The 14,556-nt window shown below is 49.9% G+C and overlaps 1 protein-coding gene across 14 annotated transcripts in view; it reads right to left on the reverse strand.

The window, feature by feature from the left end:
• Positions 1–14,556, reverse strand: part of TENM4 (teneurin transmembrane protein 4) — a 1,162,188-nt gene that overhangs the window by 583,313 nt on the left and 564,319 nt on the right. For all 14 annotated transcript variants that reach the window (XM_086385810.1, XM_086385811.1, XM_086385817.1 and 11 more), the window contains one exon: positions 9,724–9,825. In XM_086385810.1, the coding sequence (XP_086241936.1) occupies positions 9,724–9,733 (10 nt within the window). In that variant the 5' untranslated portion in view covers positions 9,734–9,825. The remainder of the gene's footprint in view (positions 1–9,723; positions 9,826–14,556) is intronic.

The following is a 14,556-nucleotide window of genomic DNA, read 5'->3' on the forward strand; positions in this document are numbered from 1 at the left end:
TAGAATCCAGAGCGGGTAAACCAGGCTTGGACCCCATCAGTATGACCGCAGAGCTGGCTCTCTTCCACTATATACCCTTCTATCTTGCTTGACTCCTCACATCTGCAATTCCACCTCTGGGATCCTTTGACCTATTGAAAGTCTCCCAGGGCAAGGGGCAGCTAAATGGCTAGCCCAGGCTGTTAAGAGCAACAAGAATTCCCACTCCGGTGGGTGGCAAGAGCATCGTGGAGTTAATCACCAGTAACCAAATATTAATGTTCTTTAGTATATCCTATGAACAAGGTTTGTGCGTATTTTAGACAAGAGGTATTTATGACGGAGCAGCCAACTGTAGCAGATTGCTGGGGCTTATGTTCCGAACACCCACTTTTGGACAATGCTTCACTCCGAAAGCACTACTCTGTGACTTGGTTTCCTCATGGGTAGAATCTGAACCGTAATAGTACCTGCTCTCCCTGGGTTGTTGCTGTGATTCGGTGAGCTAATACAAGTCAGGCGTGTAGCGAGCATGCCGCCAATGGTGGCTCTTGCTGCCGTCATTCTTATTAATTTCAACCCAGTGGGAAGGAGTCGGGCTTGGCAGCAGATGACCTTGATTCATTTCCAGCCTCCCCCACTTCCCAGCTGTGTGACTTCAAGCCATTGACCCTCTCTGAGGCTCCATGGCCCCATCTGCGAATCAGAAATAACAGTGCTTACCTCACTGGAAGTTGTGAGGGTTAAATGGACTGTGAAATGCCTAGCGCGGTGGTTGACATATAATAGGTATTCAACAAATGTCTGTTCTCACCCCTGGAGCGTTTGCTGCACACTTGGCTTCTCCATCAGGGTTAGAATCCAAAGAGGCAAAGGATTCTGTGCTGAGAGATGCTGACGGGTTGCTCTCTCCCACCTAGGGAGTTTTCACAAAGCAGCAGGTAAGTCAAGGCAGCATAGTGAGAGAGGTTCACAGCTTCAGAAGAGGCCCTTCAGGCCATGACCTTGGCTGCTTTGGCTAAACTGGCTACCGAGACGTGCAGCTAAAGATGCCATGAGCAGCAAGCCCTACCTTTATGAGGATCTGGTCTTTGAACACACTGAGGGAAACTGACCTTCCTCTTTGGAAATGAACCAGGGATTCAGCTTATAAGTCATTCTGTGATGATTCTGTGCACCCAAGATTGCGCCATAGCACTGCCCCAGGGATGGGGGACAGGCAGACGAGGACTCCATTAAAGGAGGTGCAGAAGGGCAGGAACAGCGGCAGCAGTGGTTATGCGACTCTGTGAACTGTGACTCCAGCAAGGCCTCAGGGAAGGATAGAACTCCACCCCTGGTTTCTACAGCTGCCTGGTTGTCACTTTCCAAAGTCCTGGCAGAGGCTGTCCAGAAATGGTTCCCTAATCAGGATTCCTCTTCTGAATGAACAGGGAACTTCTGGGTTTCAAGCTCCATCTGGGGCACCTTTTGGATTTTATGTTAGGTCACCAGATCCTTCCTCCTCCTCCTCCTCCTCCTTAGACCATCTGTGTGTTTACTGAATCCAGACACTGATTAAGCAGACACTAGGCATGGAAAGAGGATGGTAGGATGGCAGGACGGTGGGTATCCCAGATGCCTGGAGTGAAGACGAAGGTGCCAGCTCAGGGAGGGAAGGAGTCTTGGAGGACAGGCAGGTGGTCTGGGCAGAAAGAGCCTGAAACCAGCACGAGGGTATGGCGGTCACGGCAGCAGTGTCTGCACTGCTGTACCGCACAGACGGAAGCAGGGTGCCTCCCCAGGACCAGACCCGGCAGCGGCTCCCCAGCTGGAGGATGGCGTGGGGACCCCGAGGACGAGGCACACGGACCTGGCTTCAAAGCCCAGCTCGACCCAGAACTAGGACATAGGTGTCCCTCAGCAAGCATCTCAGTTTGATTGCTGGAAAATGGGACTGTCCCTAGCTCACAGAGCCCCAAACGCATAGGTTTGCATAATGAGAATAAGACATGCTGTGTGCCTAGCACAGATACTAACCCACAGAAAGTTCAATCAATGTTCATTTCTCTTTGCTTCACTGCCACAATTGGCACCAAATGTGACAACACATTCTTAGCCGCATAAGTCATGTTTGCTTTATTCAGTATTTACACAAGAACCCAGGCTTCCCAGGTGGCGCTAGTGGTAAAGAATCTGCCAGCCAATGCAGGAGATGTAAGAGACATGCGTTCGATCCCTGGGTTGGAGGAGCCCCTGGAGGGGGGCACGGCAACCCAGTTCAGTATTCTTGCCTGGAGACTCCCATGGACAGAGGAGCCTGGCGGGCTACAGTCCACGGGGGTCGCAAAGAGTCAGACACAACTGAAGCGACTTAGCACACACACATACGAGAATTAGCGTGTTCCAATTAGGATCATTTCTCCAACCTGACCCTGAGCAAAGTAACTACCCTGTCTCATATTCTCTGAACCCCCAGGTTCCCAGTGCTAACCAGATGGATGGTTCTGACAAGGCCTGACCACTCAGTTGTCTTTGAGTCACCAGTAACTCTAGTTAATTGTTAATATCTCATCTGTGGCCATGTTGTCTATGAAAAGTAACAGATACAAAAGTGAGGACTGCTGACTGTCTGCTACATGCGGGGCAGCTACCATGGCGGACTCCAAAAGGATGGGACAAAGAACCATACCTGAGGTTCTTGTTCAATATTCCCAAAGCTAAAAAGCGTGCCTGAAAGATAGACACGCACTTTAAAAAGAGCAGGCTGTAGCAGTAAACACGCTAGTTCAAATGAACAATACCAAGCCCAGGTGGGGTGGTGGGAAACGTAATCGTGGGCTTTAGAAGCAGACTGACTTGGATTTGAATCCCAAGTCTGCATCTACTAGTAAGGCATCCTGGGGCAGGCAGGCTTCTCTGGTGGCTCAGTGGTAAAGAACCCACCTGCCAATGCAGGAGACCTGGGTTCAGTCCCTGGGTTGGGAAAGAAAAGGAAATGGTACCCCACTCCAGTATTCTTGCCTGGAAAATCCCGTGGACAGAGGTACCTGACGGGCTACAGTCCATGGGGTCACAAAAGAGTCAGACATGACTCAGTGACCAAACAACAACAACAACCCTGGGGTGGGGGTGGGGTGGGGGTGGATGCCTGTTTATACATCTGTCAGATGGAGAAAGTACTCCCTCAGCGCTGCGATGATTAGGTGATATGGTGAATGCCTGGCACGCCGAGAGTGCTCACTGTTACTTCCCTTCCTCTTTCTTTTTCTCATTTCCCCTTCTCTTCTACATCACTGACATTATTCTATTTGTGACTGGCTTTGAATGAGTAGCGGATGACCTCTATCTGCCTATTGGTGATCACAGTCTTCTGCACATGTAAGTGTTCTACCGTCAGTTCAGTGTCTGTGCAAAAACTTCCAGTGGCTTATCATTTCTTAAACAAGAATCACAGGGCATCTTGGCCTCCCTGTCTTGCATCCCACGCCTTCCACCAGGAGGTCGTGACCTTCCAACCCTCTTTCACTGCAGCATTCACCTACTGGTACCCACCAGGATGCTGGACGGATGGTTCATGTTGAGCTAATATTTGTACATGGTGTGAGGGAGGGGTCTAACTTCAGGTTTTTGTATGTGGATCTCCAGTTGTCCCAGTACCATTTGCTGAAAAGATGACTCTATTTCTGAGCCTTAATCACCTCATCCCTAAAATGAGCTTGAGAAGGTAATTCCACTGCTGGGCATATACCCTGAGGAAACCAGAATTGAAAAAGACACATGTACCCCAAAGCTCATTGCAGCACTATTTACAATAGCTAAGACATGGAAGCAACCTAGATGTCCATTGACAGATGAATGGATAAGGAAGTTGTGGTACATATACACAATGCAATATTACTCAGCTATAAAAAGGAACACATTTGAGTCAGGTCTAATTCCGTGGATGAACCTAGGGCCTGTTGTACAGACTGAAGTAAGACAGAAAAAGAAAGACAAATACCATATACTAACACATATACATGGAATCTAGAAAGATGGTACCAACAATTCTCCATGCAGGGCAGCAAAGGAGACACAGAGGTAAAGAACAGACTTTTGGACTCTGTGGAAGAAGGCGAGGGTGGGATGATTTGAGAGAAGAGCATTGAAACATAGAGAAGGAAATGGCAACCCACTCCAGTAATCTTGCCTGGAGAATTTCATGAACAGAGGAGCCTGGCACGCTACAGTCCATGGGGTTGCAAAGAGTCAGGCATGACTGAGCAACTATCACTCACACTCACTCATTGAAACATATACATTACTATATGTAAAATAGGTAACCAGGGCAAGTTTGATGTGACGCAGGGTACCTAAAGCTGGTACTCTGTGACAAGCTGGATGGATGAGAACGGGAAGGAGATGGAGGGGGTTCAGGATGGAGGGGACACATGTATACCTATGGCCGAGGCATACTGATGTATGGCAAAAGCCATCACAGCATTGTAAAGTAGTTATCCTCCAGTTAAAATAATTAATTAAAAAAAAGACTACCCTGTGAGGAAAGATCACTGCTGTGAACATTCAAGGAGATAGAGAGAAAAGACTGTGCTGTGGTGGGGAGTGGGGTGGTCCCTGGCACACAGCAGTCAGCCGATGCCTATAACTGAAGACAAGAAGAACAGGTTAGCAGGTATTGAGACAGCAGTTGTCCTCACTTCCCCCGGACCACAGGTGCTCCCTAAAGATCGGTCACGGCTGCAGCCCCCCACACTTGTCACGAGAGCCTGTGCCATCCTCAGGACAGCGGTGTCCAACCCCCCTTCCCACGAACCTCCTCTTCTGACTGGCCCCGATCACCTTCTCATCTCCATTTCCCTTTTTCCTCCCTCACATTCTATCTTAATTTTGCATTAAATGTTCTTCATCTTAATTAATCAACTACAGTTTTGCTAGCTCACTCAAATCTTTTTGGGCAAGGTGGTGGGAAGGCATGAATGAACGAATGAGTCAAGCAAAGGAAAGGCCCCTAATTTAAAGCCAGAACAGTGAGGCCCCTGAACTAAAGGGATGGGCAGGCCACCCCAGCTAGAGGGGTCAGAAGTGGGCCTGTGTGAGGCTCCCTCCAGCCCAGCACTCTCTGCACACACACCCCCACTCCCCCTCCCACCCTGGAGCGAGAGAGCAAGCCTTTTAAATCACATCTCCCTCCTCCACCGTGTTTGCAACACCTCCCAATTTAGTTTTCTCTCTGAATTTCATTAGTGTCCCATTTGCCTCGTCTTCCTGATCTCTGAGGCAGGCGTTAAGCAGGGGGAGACTCAGTTGGCAACAAGGGCTCCTGCCTCCTGACTGCGGGTGAGGGAAGGAGGAGGAGGACAGGCCCCGGGGACGGAGTTCCTGGTCAACTCAGCTCAGCCCAATGAACTGTTACTAGACGCTACCTGTGCGCCAGGCTCCGGGGGCCCCCAGATGAGGATCTGAGCTTGCCCTGGAAACCCTGGGCTCAGGGGAATGGAGGAACAGCGCCTGGGTGATGTGCTGCAGGGGAGTGGCCCCACTGGGCTGGCAGAGTGAGTGAGAATGAGGGTGGGACAGCAGGGAGGAAGGCAGTGGGGACCTTCCCGGAAGAGGGGACAACACATATAAAGGCAGGGTGCTGAGAACAGAAGAGTGTAACGAGTCACGCTATGGAATCTCTCGTTCAGTTGTTTACTCAGTCATCCAGTGCGGATTTCTTGAGTGCCCGCTACATCCCAGGCAGTATTCTAGACATCAGAACACGGCCGAAACAACACAGAGTGACCCCTGCCTTCACGGAGCTCACATTCCAATGGGGGGAGAACAGAAAAGAGTAACGCACAATGTGCCAGGTGGAGATAAATGCTACCTAGGAACATTCAAAGGGCAGACGGGCACAGGAAGACCTGGAGGGTAAGGACTGCCTTCCCTTCTCACCTCCTCTGTGTCCACCTTGCTCACACCACGGGACCCCAGCTGCATCTTGAACAGCAAACACAGTGCTTTGCTGATTCAGCCCCATCTATGCTCTGCTCGCTTGGATGGCAACCTGGAGGTCTGTTCCCTCTGCCTGAAGAGTTCTCCCAAAAGCTGGAAAAGGGATTCGATGCCTTATGCTTTGAGATGGGAATGTGTTTATGGTTCAAGGAAAAGCAGAGGGGCCACTGGTGTGAGGGAGGGATAGATAAAGACGGGGTAGGAGGGGACAGGGGCTGGCTCAGGTGAGTCCTGGGGGGTCAGGGTGAGGTCTGTGACTTTTCCTCTGCATGAGCTGGGGAGCCACAAGTGAACTGTGAGCAGAGGAGTGATCTGATCTGACTGAACCCATCAGATCAGATCTGTTCCCTCCCCCAGGAGGGAATGGTGGCAGCAGAGTCTCCCAAGGAGGCGACTGCAGGAATCCAGGTCCAAGAGGGTGGCTCAGACCAGGGATGCGACAGAGGAGCTGGTCACAGGCGCTGAGGAGGGGAGAAAAGGGCAAATGCAGCACTCAGTGTGAGTGGAGGGACAGGGGGAAATGAGACAGGACAGAACAGGAGGAACATTCTAGACAGAAGAATCCCCTAGTGCCAAGGCTGAGATTCAACCCCATCCAGCCAGGCTCAGATCCTGCTACTGAGGTTCCTGCAGTTTTTCCTCTGTCTCAATGCACGTGGGTTCAGTGAGCCTTGCTCTGGGCCCAGGTCTCTGGGCAGCATCAACATGGGAATGAGAGATCCCATCTCTGGCCTCCAAGGGGCCCCTCTGTCAGAGCCCAGAGCTGCATTCACATGTGACACTGCAGGATGTTCGGGGAACCAGTGAGAGAGAGGCCTGGGATGGGGGGATTTATGGGAGGAAGAGGAGACCACCTTTCTTGGGTTTAGATGCAGTGAGGGATGAGATTTAATTTTTAACTTTAACATTACGTCCTTCTTACAAGTGAGCCTGGATGGGGAGGAAGAGTTCACCTGGAGCCCAGTCATCTCCTCTTGCCAAATGAACCTCAGTTTTCTTACCTTCAGTTCAGACCAGTTGCTCAGTCCTGTCTGACTCTTTGTGGCCCCATGGACTGCAGCACCCAGGCCTCCCTGTCCATCACCAACTCCCGGAGTTCACCCAAATTCATGTCCATCGAGTTGGTGATGCCATCCAGCCATCTCATCCTCTGTCATCCCCTTCTCCTCCCGCCTTCAATCTTTTCCAGCATCAGGGTCTTTTCAAATGATTCAGTTCTTTGCATCAGGTGGCCAGAGTATTGGAGTTTCAGCTTTAGCATCAGTCCTTTCAATGAATATTCAGGACTGATTTCCTTGAGGATGGACTGGTTGGATCTCCTTGCTGTCCAAGGGGCTCTCAAGATGGAATTATAAGAACTATCTCTTGGGGTTGCAGCTATTTGATGAGATGCATCAATCAAGTACTTGGCACAATGCATCAATAAATGTCACCCCATTTTACCTGTCCCTCTCTAAAAAAAGCAAAAATCTTAATAGGTATCCTCAGAGAACTATGGCTTCCCAGGTGGTATCAGTGGTAAAGAATCTGCTGGCCAATGCAGGAGACATAAGAGACATGGGTTCCATCCCTGGGTCAGGAAGATCCCCTGGAGAAGAGAATGGCTAACCATTCCAGTATTCTTGCCTGGTAAATCCCACAAACAGAGAAGCCTGGCGGGCTACAGTCCATGGGGTCGCAAGAGGTGGACACGACTAATTTGACTTAGCATGTACAGAAAACCACTGTGTCTCCACTGGCAAACATTTATCCCAGCTTGGAGTTATAGACATTCACCAGGCTGAGAGCAGAGGCTACGTCTGTTTTTGTTCCCTGTTATATTCCCAGAGCCTAGTGTGGTGCTGGGTCTACTGTCAATATACAATATGTTTTTGCTGAACTGGTAAATAAATGGTTGAATCTAAGGTTATGTATGATCTAGGCTCCGGTGCTTTTTAGCTGGGAGACCTCAGATAATTAATGTCTCCAGGTTAAAAAAAAATACTGATAATCTCTTTAGAATGTGTCAATGTCACTAGTTCTGAACATGAGTTATTTGGTTGGAACACCAGATTAAAGCACTTCCTAGGTGGATGAGGAAAAGGCAACCCACTCCAGTATTCTTACCTGGAAAATCCCATGGATGGAGGAGCCTGGTAGGCTATAGTCCATGGGGTCAAAAAGAGTCAGACATGACTGAACGACTTCACTTTAGGTGGCACTAGTCATAAAGAACCGATCTATCAATACAGGAGACATAGGGATGCAGGCTCGATCCCCAAGTAGGAGGATCCCCTGGAGAAGGAAATGGCAACTCACTCCAGTATTCTTGCTTAGAGAATCCCCATGGACAGAGTAGGCTGGTGGGCTACAAGTCTATAGCCTTGCAAAGAGATGAACACAACTGAGGTGCCTTAGAACGCACACACACCAGATTAAAAAACCAAAGAAATGTAAGAAAACAAAAAAAATGTCTCTGAGTCTCAGTTTTCTTACCTGTAAAATGGAACTCATAATATCTACTATGATAGAGGCAGTTACCGCCCATCAAATATCTATATTTCCCAGAGCCCTAGAAACCGGGTAAGACCACGTGTTAGTTCTGGCCCACAGGCTGTGCCACTTTTGAGCCGAAGCGTTTAAGAGCCAGTGCTTAACCTTCCGCCACCTCTTCCCCTGATGTGGAGACCAAGGTGGCCCCTTGTTCCAGGGGCTACAGCTAAAACACGGCAGAGCTGTCATCAGCTTGACGCCTGAGTCACTGGGTAGACCAGAGCCCTCTACCCTTTGGTTAGATAGGCAGCATGAGCAAGAAATAAACCTTCACTCTGTTAAGCCGCTGAGATTCCGGAGTTCATTCATTGCTGCAGCACAACTGAGCCTAGAAAGACTCAGGCTTCTACCCAGCACGACCGTCCACAAGGTAAGAAGTGGTGCTTGGTTCAGTTGTTGTTGTCCAGTCAGTCACTCAGTTGTGTCTGACTCTTTGCGACCCCATGGACTGCAGCACGCCAGGTTTCCCTATCCTTCACCACCTCCTGGAGTTTGCTCAAACTCACATCCCTTGAGTCGATATACCATCCAACCATCTCAGGCACATCCCCTGGGTCCTGACCTTTCCCCCTGATTCTGTAGCCTTTCTGATGACCCAGGCTCCCTTCATGATTCTCCCTTTCTCTCTGCCATGTTCTTTCTCTAGTTTGAAACATCCCTCTACTCCCTACTCCTCCCCAGGTGTGTTCTGGTTTTGCCATTGCACAGCAATATCAGAAAAGCCTCTGGAAAGCCATTCTGGCCAGTTGGACCTGGCCTGTGGACCACCTATCCTCTGGGCAGCTGCCCACACACTTCCTCCTACCTCATTCTCAACTACGCCTTCAATTCCACTCCAACTCAGCTTGAAAGGTAACCACCAAACTCTGGATCCTGCCCCTGGTGCCTTGGCCCCGGGATGACTGTCAAGGCTGGTACGGCCTCTGTGGACCTGGATATGCACTGTGCTCCTGGGTGCCAGCTCCCCGCTCACACCCGGCTGGATGCCTTGCCTTTGCCCGCCCTGTCCGCCCACCAAGCTGGCACTGGCTTGGCTTCCAGCAGCCACCAATCCCGCCACTGCATCTGCTCTCCAAGAAGGCCACCTCCACCCTGGCCTGACCTCTGCACTCCCTAGGCAGCTTAGTTGGCAAAAGCCTTCAACCTGTTTTCAGATTCTAAGATGCCATTTCTCATCAAGACCACGGGTTTGCAGTCGATGACACAGAAAATCAGATCAGACAAGGGACTGACCTGGCTCCATGTCAGCACGTTCTGAAGAGTCAGCAGTGTCCGTGGGCCCTGAAGCCCTGTCTCCAGGGCCATCAGATCCTGGAGGATGGGATGGGATCCTTCCTGTTGAGGCAGAGAACAGAGAGTCAAGTCAGTGTGGGGGCAAGGTGTCCTTGACCCCATTTTGCAGATCTCTCGCCAGCAAATGTGCACCAGTAGGGAGAGGGGACAGGTTCCTGGTCCCCAGGCATGAAGAAAAGCAAGCAGGGTCTCAAGTACCCTGGAATCCTGCACAACACCCTGTCTGCAACCTTTCTTTCTTCTCCCATCTCATCTGGCCTTGTGTGACAGCCACTGTTGACACATCAGGCTTACCAAACCCCTAGAGGGTCAGAACTACAGATCAGCCCTCTTTATGAGCCTGGCAAAGGCAGCTTGGTGTAGAGTAGACACCGCGTGTTCTGTGAAGGACTGACTGTGCTGTGATGGAAGCAGGGAGCAAGAAGGGGGCAGAGCATGTGGCCAAGGCACTGGCTTCTGCAGCAGTCCTATCATTGATTCACTGGGCAAATAAATACACCACTTGGCATCCTGCCTGATAGAATGGCCCACCCTCCCTGCGCTATATCATCTGGGAGTCACACGGGCAAAGCTCTTCACACCCAAGAGTCTGGCTCTGGTCCACTTGCTTATCACTCTGCAACTCTAGCAAATCACTTCCCCTCCTTGAGTCTTTGTCTGAAAGAGAAAAACTCTGAGCTAGGCTACATGTAAGGTTCTTTATGCCCCCAGAATTCTATGACAATGTTGATTCATCTCCACACATCCAGTGCCCAAAGAGCTATCTGTCCACAATAAAGCTTTGTGAAATGAATAAAAGAAAATTCCATCTCACTCCAAGGAGGGTGACAAGAGAGTCAAAGGTTTTAAGCCATTTGCGGGAGATCACTGCAAGAGGAGGAGCTGGGATTTGAACACAGGTCCTCATTGACTCGAGGACTTCAAGTACACTTGAGGCCTCTGTATTTTCCCTGCACCGACTGCTGTACTCACCCACTGAAGACACTACAAAGTGCCTTTTTATATGAAAGACACACTAAGCTAAAGGACAGTGCACGAAGGATGCATTCAGGCACCTCAAGTACAAAGTCATCGTTTGAGAAATTCCCTGAGTACATATTTGCCAAATATACCTAGGAGCCTAGCTAAGAAGACGTTATTGCCTATTAGAAGGTGAGGAATTACTGGTAATCTTCATTAAGACAAAACTCCCCTAAGTGTGAAATTTTGCTAGCTTCATCTGCATTTCCTGTTGCTTTATTGTAAATTCTCATTATTCTAAACAGAGTGACTGGATTAGGTGGGAACATTCGCCAGGCTCTGCCCAAGTGTGGAGTACCCTTCCCTCAGGGCTCAGGCTCCCAAACACTGCCAGGTACAATCAGCAAGACTAAGTTTGGAGGTAAACTAGAAAAGTCTTTATAAATCGTATTATATTCACTAAAACAAAACATAGGCAGTAATCACAGGAAATGTCTATCATTTTATGAATCTCAAATGAGCGGTAATGGTTACTGTGCCCTTAATTTCTATTTACTATGCCTTGTTCATTACAAGGTTACCCTCCAAACTTTCAGAGGGGAGCAGGAAATTGTTTTGCTGTAACGACGGACGTGGTTAGAGGCCGTTCCTCTTGTGTGTGGCCCTCTTCTCCTGTGCCCAGCGCCTTGTGGATTTCAGGACTCCGCGATGTCGGCTTGGCCTGCAAGGGCCGCCCTGCGGTCCTGATCGTACCCAGTGACTTAGATGAAGCACTTAGTGTCTTTCTCAAACCCCTCTCCTTTGTCCAGGTCACACAGTCTCACTCTGCCTCCAGAGATCTGGGCCAGAGCTAGTACTTGGGACCTTTATCTGGTCCCTCCATCTTGAAGAAGCCGCAGAACTACAGCTTTACTTCTATTCCACCTTCACCTTTGCTAAGCTTCCAGGGAAAACCTTTACTCCTTTTCTTCATTTTACATTTTCAGTTTGTATCCCCGAATTCCCTTTTTCAAAGTAAAGTCATCACTTGGTACATGCAGAATGATTGGTTCCAGGATCCCTCATGGGTACCAAATTCCATGGATGCTCAAGTGCCTTACATAAAATGGTATAGCATTTGCATGTAACCTACACATACCCTCCCATCTACATGAAATCATCTCTAGATCACTTATGATACCTAACACAAGGGAAATGATACGTTCAGTTCAGTTCAGTCACTCAGTCATGTCCAACTCAATGTAAATGCTATATAAAGAGTTGCCGGTGGAGCAAAGTCAAGTTTGGTTTTGGGAACTTTCTAGAGATTTTTTTTTTTTCCCCTAGAATATTTTCAATCTGTGGTTGGTTGAATCCACAGATGTGGAACCTGTGGGTATAAAGGGCTGGCTATACCTCCAATAAGCACCGCATGATGGTTAATGAAACCAAAATACCCAAGGATTGACCAAAGGCTTTAGGGCTTCCCTGGTGGCTCAGATAGTAAAGAATCTGTCTGTAATGCAGGAGACCTGGGTTCAATCCCTGGGGTGGGAAGTTCCCCTGGAGAAGGAAATGGCAACTCACTCCAGTATTCTTGCCTGGAGAATCCCATGGACAGAGGAGCCTGGTGGGCTACAGTCCATGGTTTCGCAAGGAGTCGGACACGACCGATCGACTAAAACTTTCCCTTTCATGTACGAGCAGTTTATGAAGGGCAATGCAGTTAGGACTGGATGAGGGTGTTCATTCCTTCACTTGCTCACTCGCTCACTCACTCACTCCTATTCCGTGTGTTAGGTGTGATACAGGACAAACTGAGGACTCAGAAGCAAACCGTGCCCTCAAGGACTCACAGGGTGGTAAGGCTGCAAGTAAGGGGAATGCTGGGCAGTTTGGGAGGTGGAAACAGAAAAACAAACAGTCAGAGGAGGGAGGGACAGAGAGGCCATGTCAGCAAACCAGGGAGCACTGACTGGACAGCATGCCATCCATGCCCAGCTGGGCACCGGGGACGGTGTTGGGGGGGTTGGCATGGGGACAGGGCGGGGCGCTCGTGTGAGGGAGTGAAGGCACGGGAGGGGAAAGTGTGGATGAAGAATGAGGACTGCGTGGAGGGAAGCAGAAGACACCTGACAGATGACATGGGCCCCCAGAAGCAGGGCCCTGAACGTCAAAACAGAGAAGATGGCCATCATTCACTGAGTAATAGAGCCACCGAGGGCTTCTGAGCAGAGATGTGACATAATTAGAGATGTGTTGCAGGAAGATGGATTTGGCAAGCTTGCACAGTACGGATCGGAAGGGGAGGAAGCTAATTGTGTGCCAGGCACTGGGCAGTGTTCGAGGCTGGTACATATTGGAGCTCAGTTAACCTTCTAAACTGGAGAAGGAAATGGCAACCTACTCCAGTGTTCTTGCCTGGAAAATCCCAGGGACGGGGAAACCTGGTGGGCCGCCGTCTATGGGGTCGCACAGAGTCGGACACGACTGAAGCGACTTAGCAGCAGCAGCAGCAGCAACCTTCTAAACAGCCGTAGGAAACAAGCCTATTCCTTCCAGACTTGCAGATAAGAAAATGAGGCTTCAGGGAATTCCAGCAGTTTGCCCCTAATCCCCCAGCGAGGAAGCGTAGCAGATGAGATCTGGATCCGGTTCTTTCCTTTCCCAGGTGAGCCTTAAAGCATGCTGTGATCTGTGTGGACACTTGTACACTGGACAGCCCAGTACACCTTCTGCTCCCAGCATACCTCCCGCCTGCCCTAGGAAGCGGGTGGGGGGAAGCAGGATGGTTTCCTGGGCTGCCTTTTGAGAGGCTGAGATGGAATGAAGTGCCAAGTGCCTTTGTTCCTGTTAGCTTTCCCCTGTGAGTGCGTACATGCTAAGTCGATTCAGTTGTGTCCGACTCTTTGTGATCCCGTGGATGGTAGCCCACCAGGCTCCTCTGTCTGTGGGATTCTCCAGGCAAGAATACTGGAGTGGGTTGCCATTTCTTTCTCCAGGGGAATCTTCCTGACCCAGACAGGAACCCGTGTCTCTTACGTCTCCTGCAATGGCAGGCAGGTTCTTTACCTCTAGCGCCACCAGCTTTCCCCCAGGTGACCCCACTCTAGAAGATAATACCTTGAGTTGCCTCCCAAACAACACGGACTACAGTCTCTTGCAGAGAATTCCAAAGGTAGCAGGGAACCTCCTTATTCTCTTGTAGGGAATGCTAACTTCTGTCAGCTAAGTTTAATAGGAGCAGCAGACCAGGAGCCCAGGGAAACACACTTGAATACCCAGGCCTCCTCTGCTGGGCCATGGAGAAAGTCAGTGAGGAACCCAGACTCTCTGGGCTGACGTCACTGTCTGGGAGGACTGCTCGGAGGGCTCAGTGCACTCCATCTGGATCGGCACACCTGCAGCCTGGAGAGAATGGTCATGAATCACTCCCATCAAGATGCCTGCTGCAAAAACTTGTTTTTTTCCCCAAGGAGAAAAAGAGTTCCTCATTCTAAATATGGGACATGGTGATGGCTGTGCTATACACTGGACAATCCAGGGTGTAGGTTTTCTTCAGGGAAGCCTGGCATAGTGGCAAGAGAAGGGACTTAGGAAGCAAATAGGTTGGGTCTTAATCACATCTTCCAACCGCCCCCAGGTTACTGGCTATACCTATGGGGCCTTGGGCAAACCACTTAGCTCCTTGTGCGTGCATGCTAAGTTGCTTCAGTCGTGTCTGACTTTTTGTGACCCTATGGACTGTAGCCCACAAGGCTCTTATGTCCACGGGATTCTCCTGGCAAAAACACTGGAATAGGTCGCCGTGCCCTACTCCAGGGGATCTTCTCG

Source organism: Bos grunniens, chromosome 29, assembly GCF_055505025.1.
Source record: "Bos grunniens cultivar Pamir isolate PY7600 chromosome 29, Bosgru_T2T1.0, whole genome shotgun sequence".
NCBI classification, from domain to species: Eukaryota; Metazoa; Chordata; class Mammalia; order Artiodactyla; family Bovidae; genus Bos; species Bos grunniens.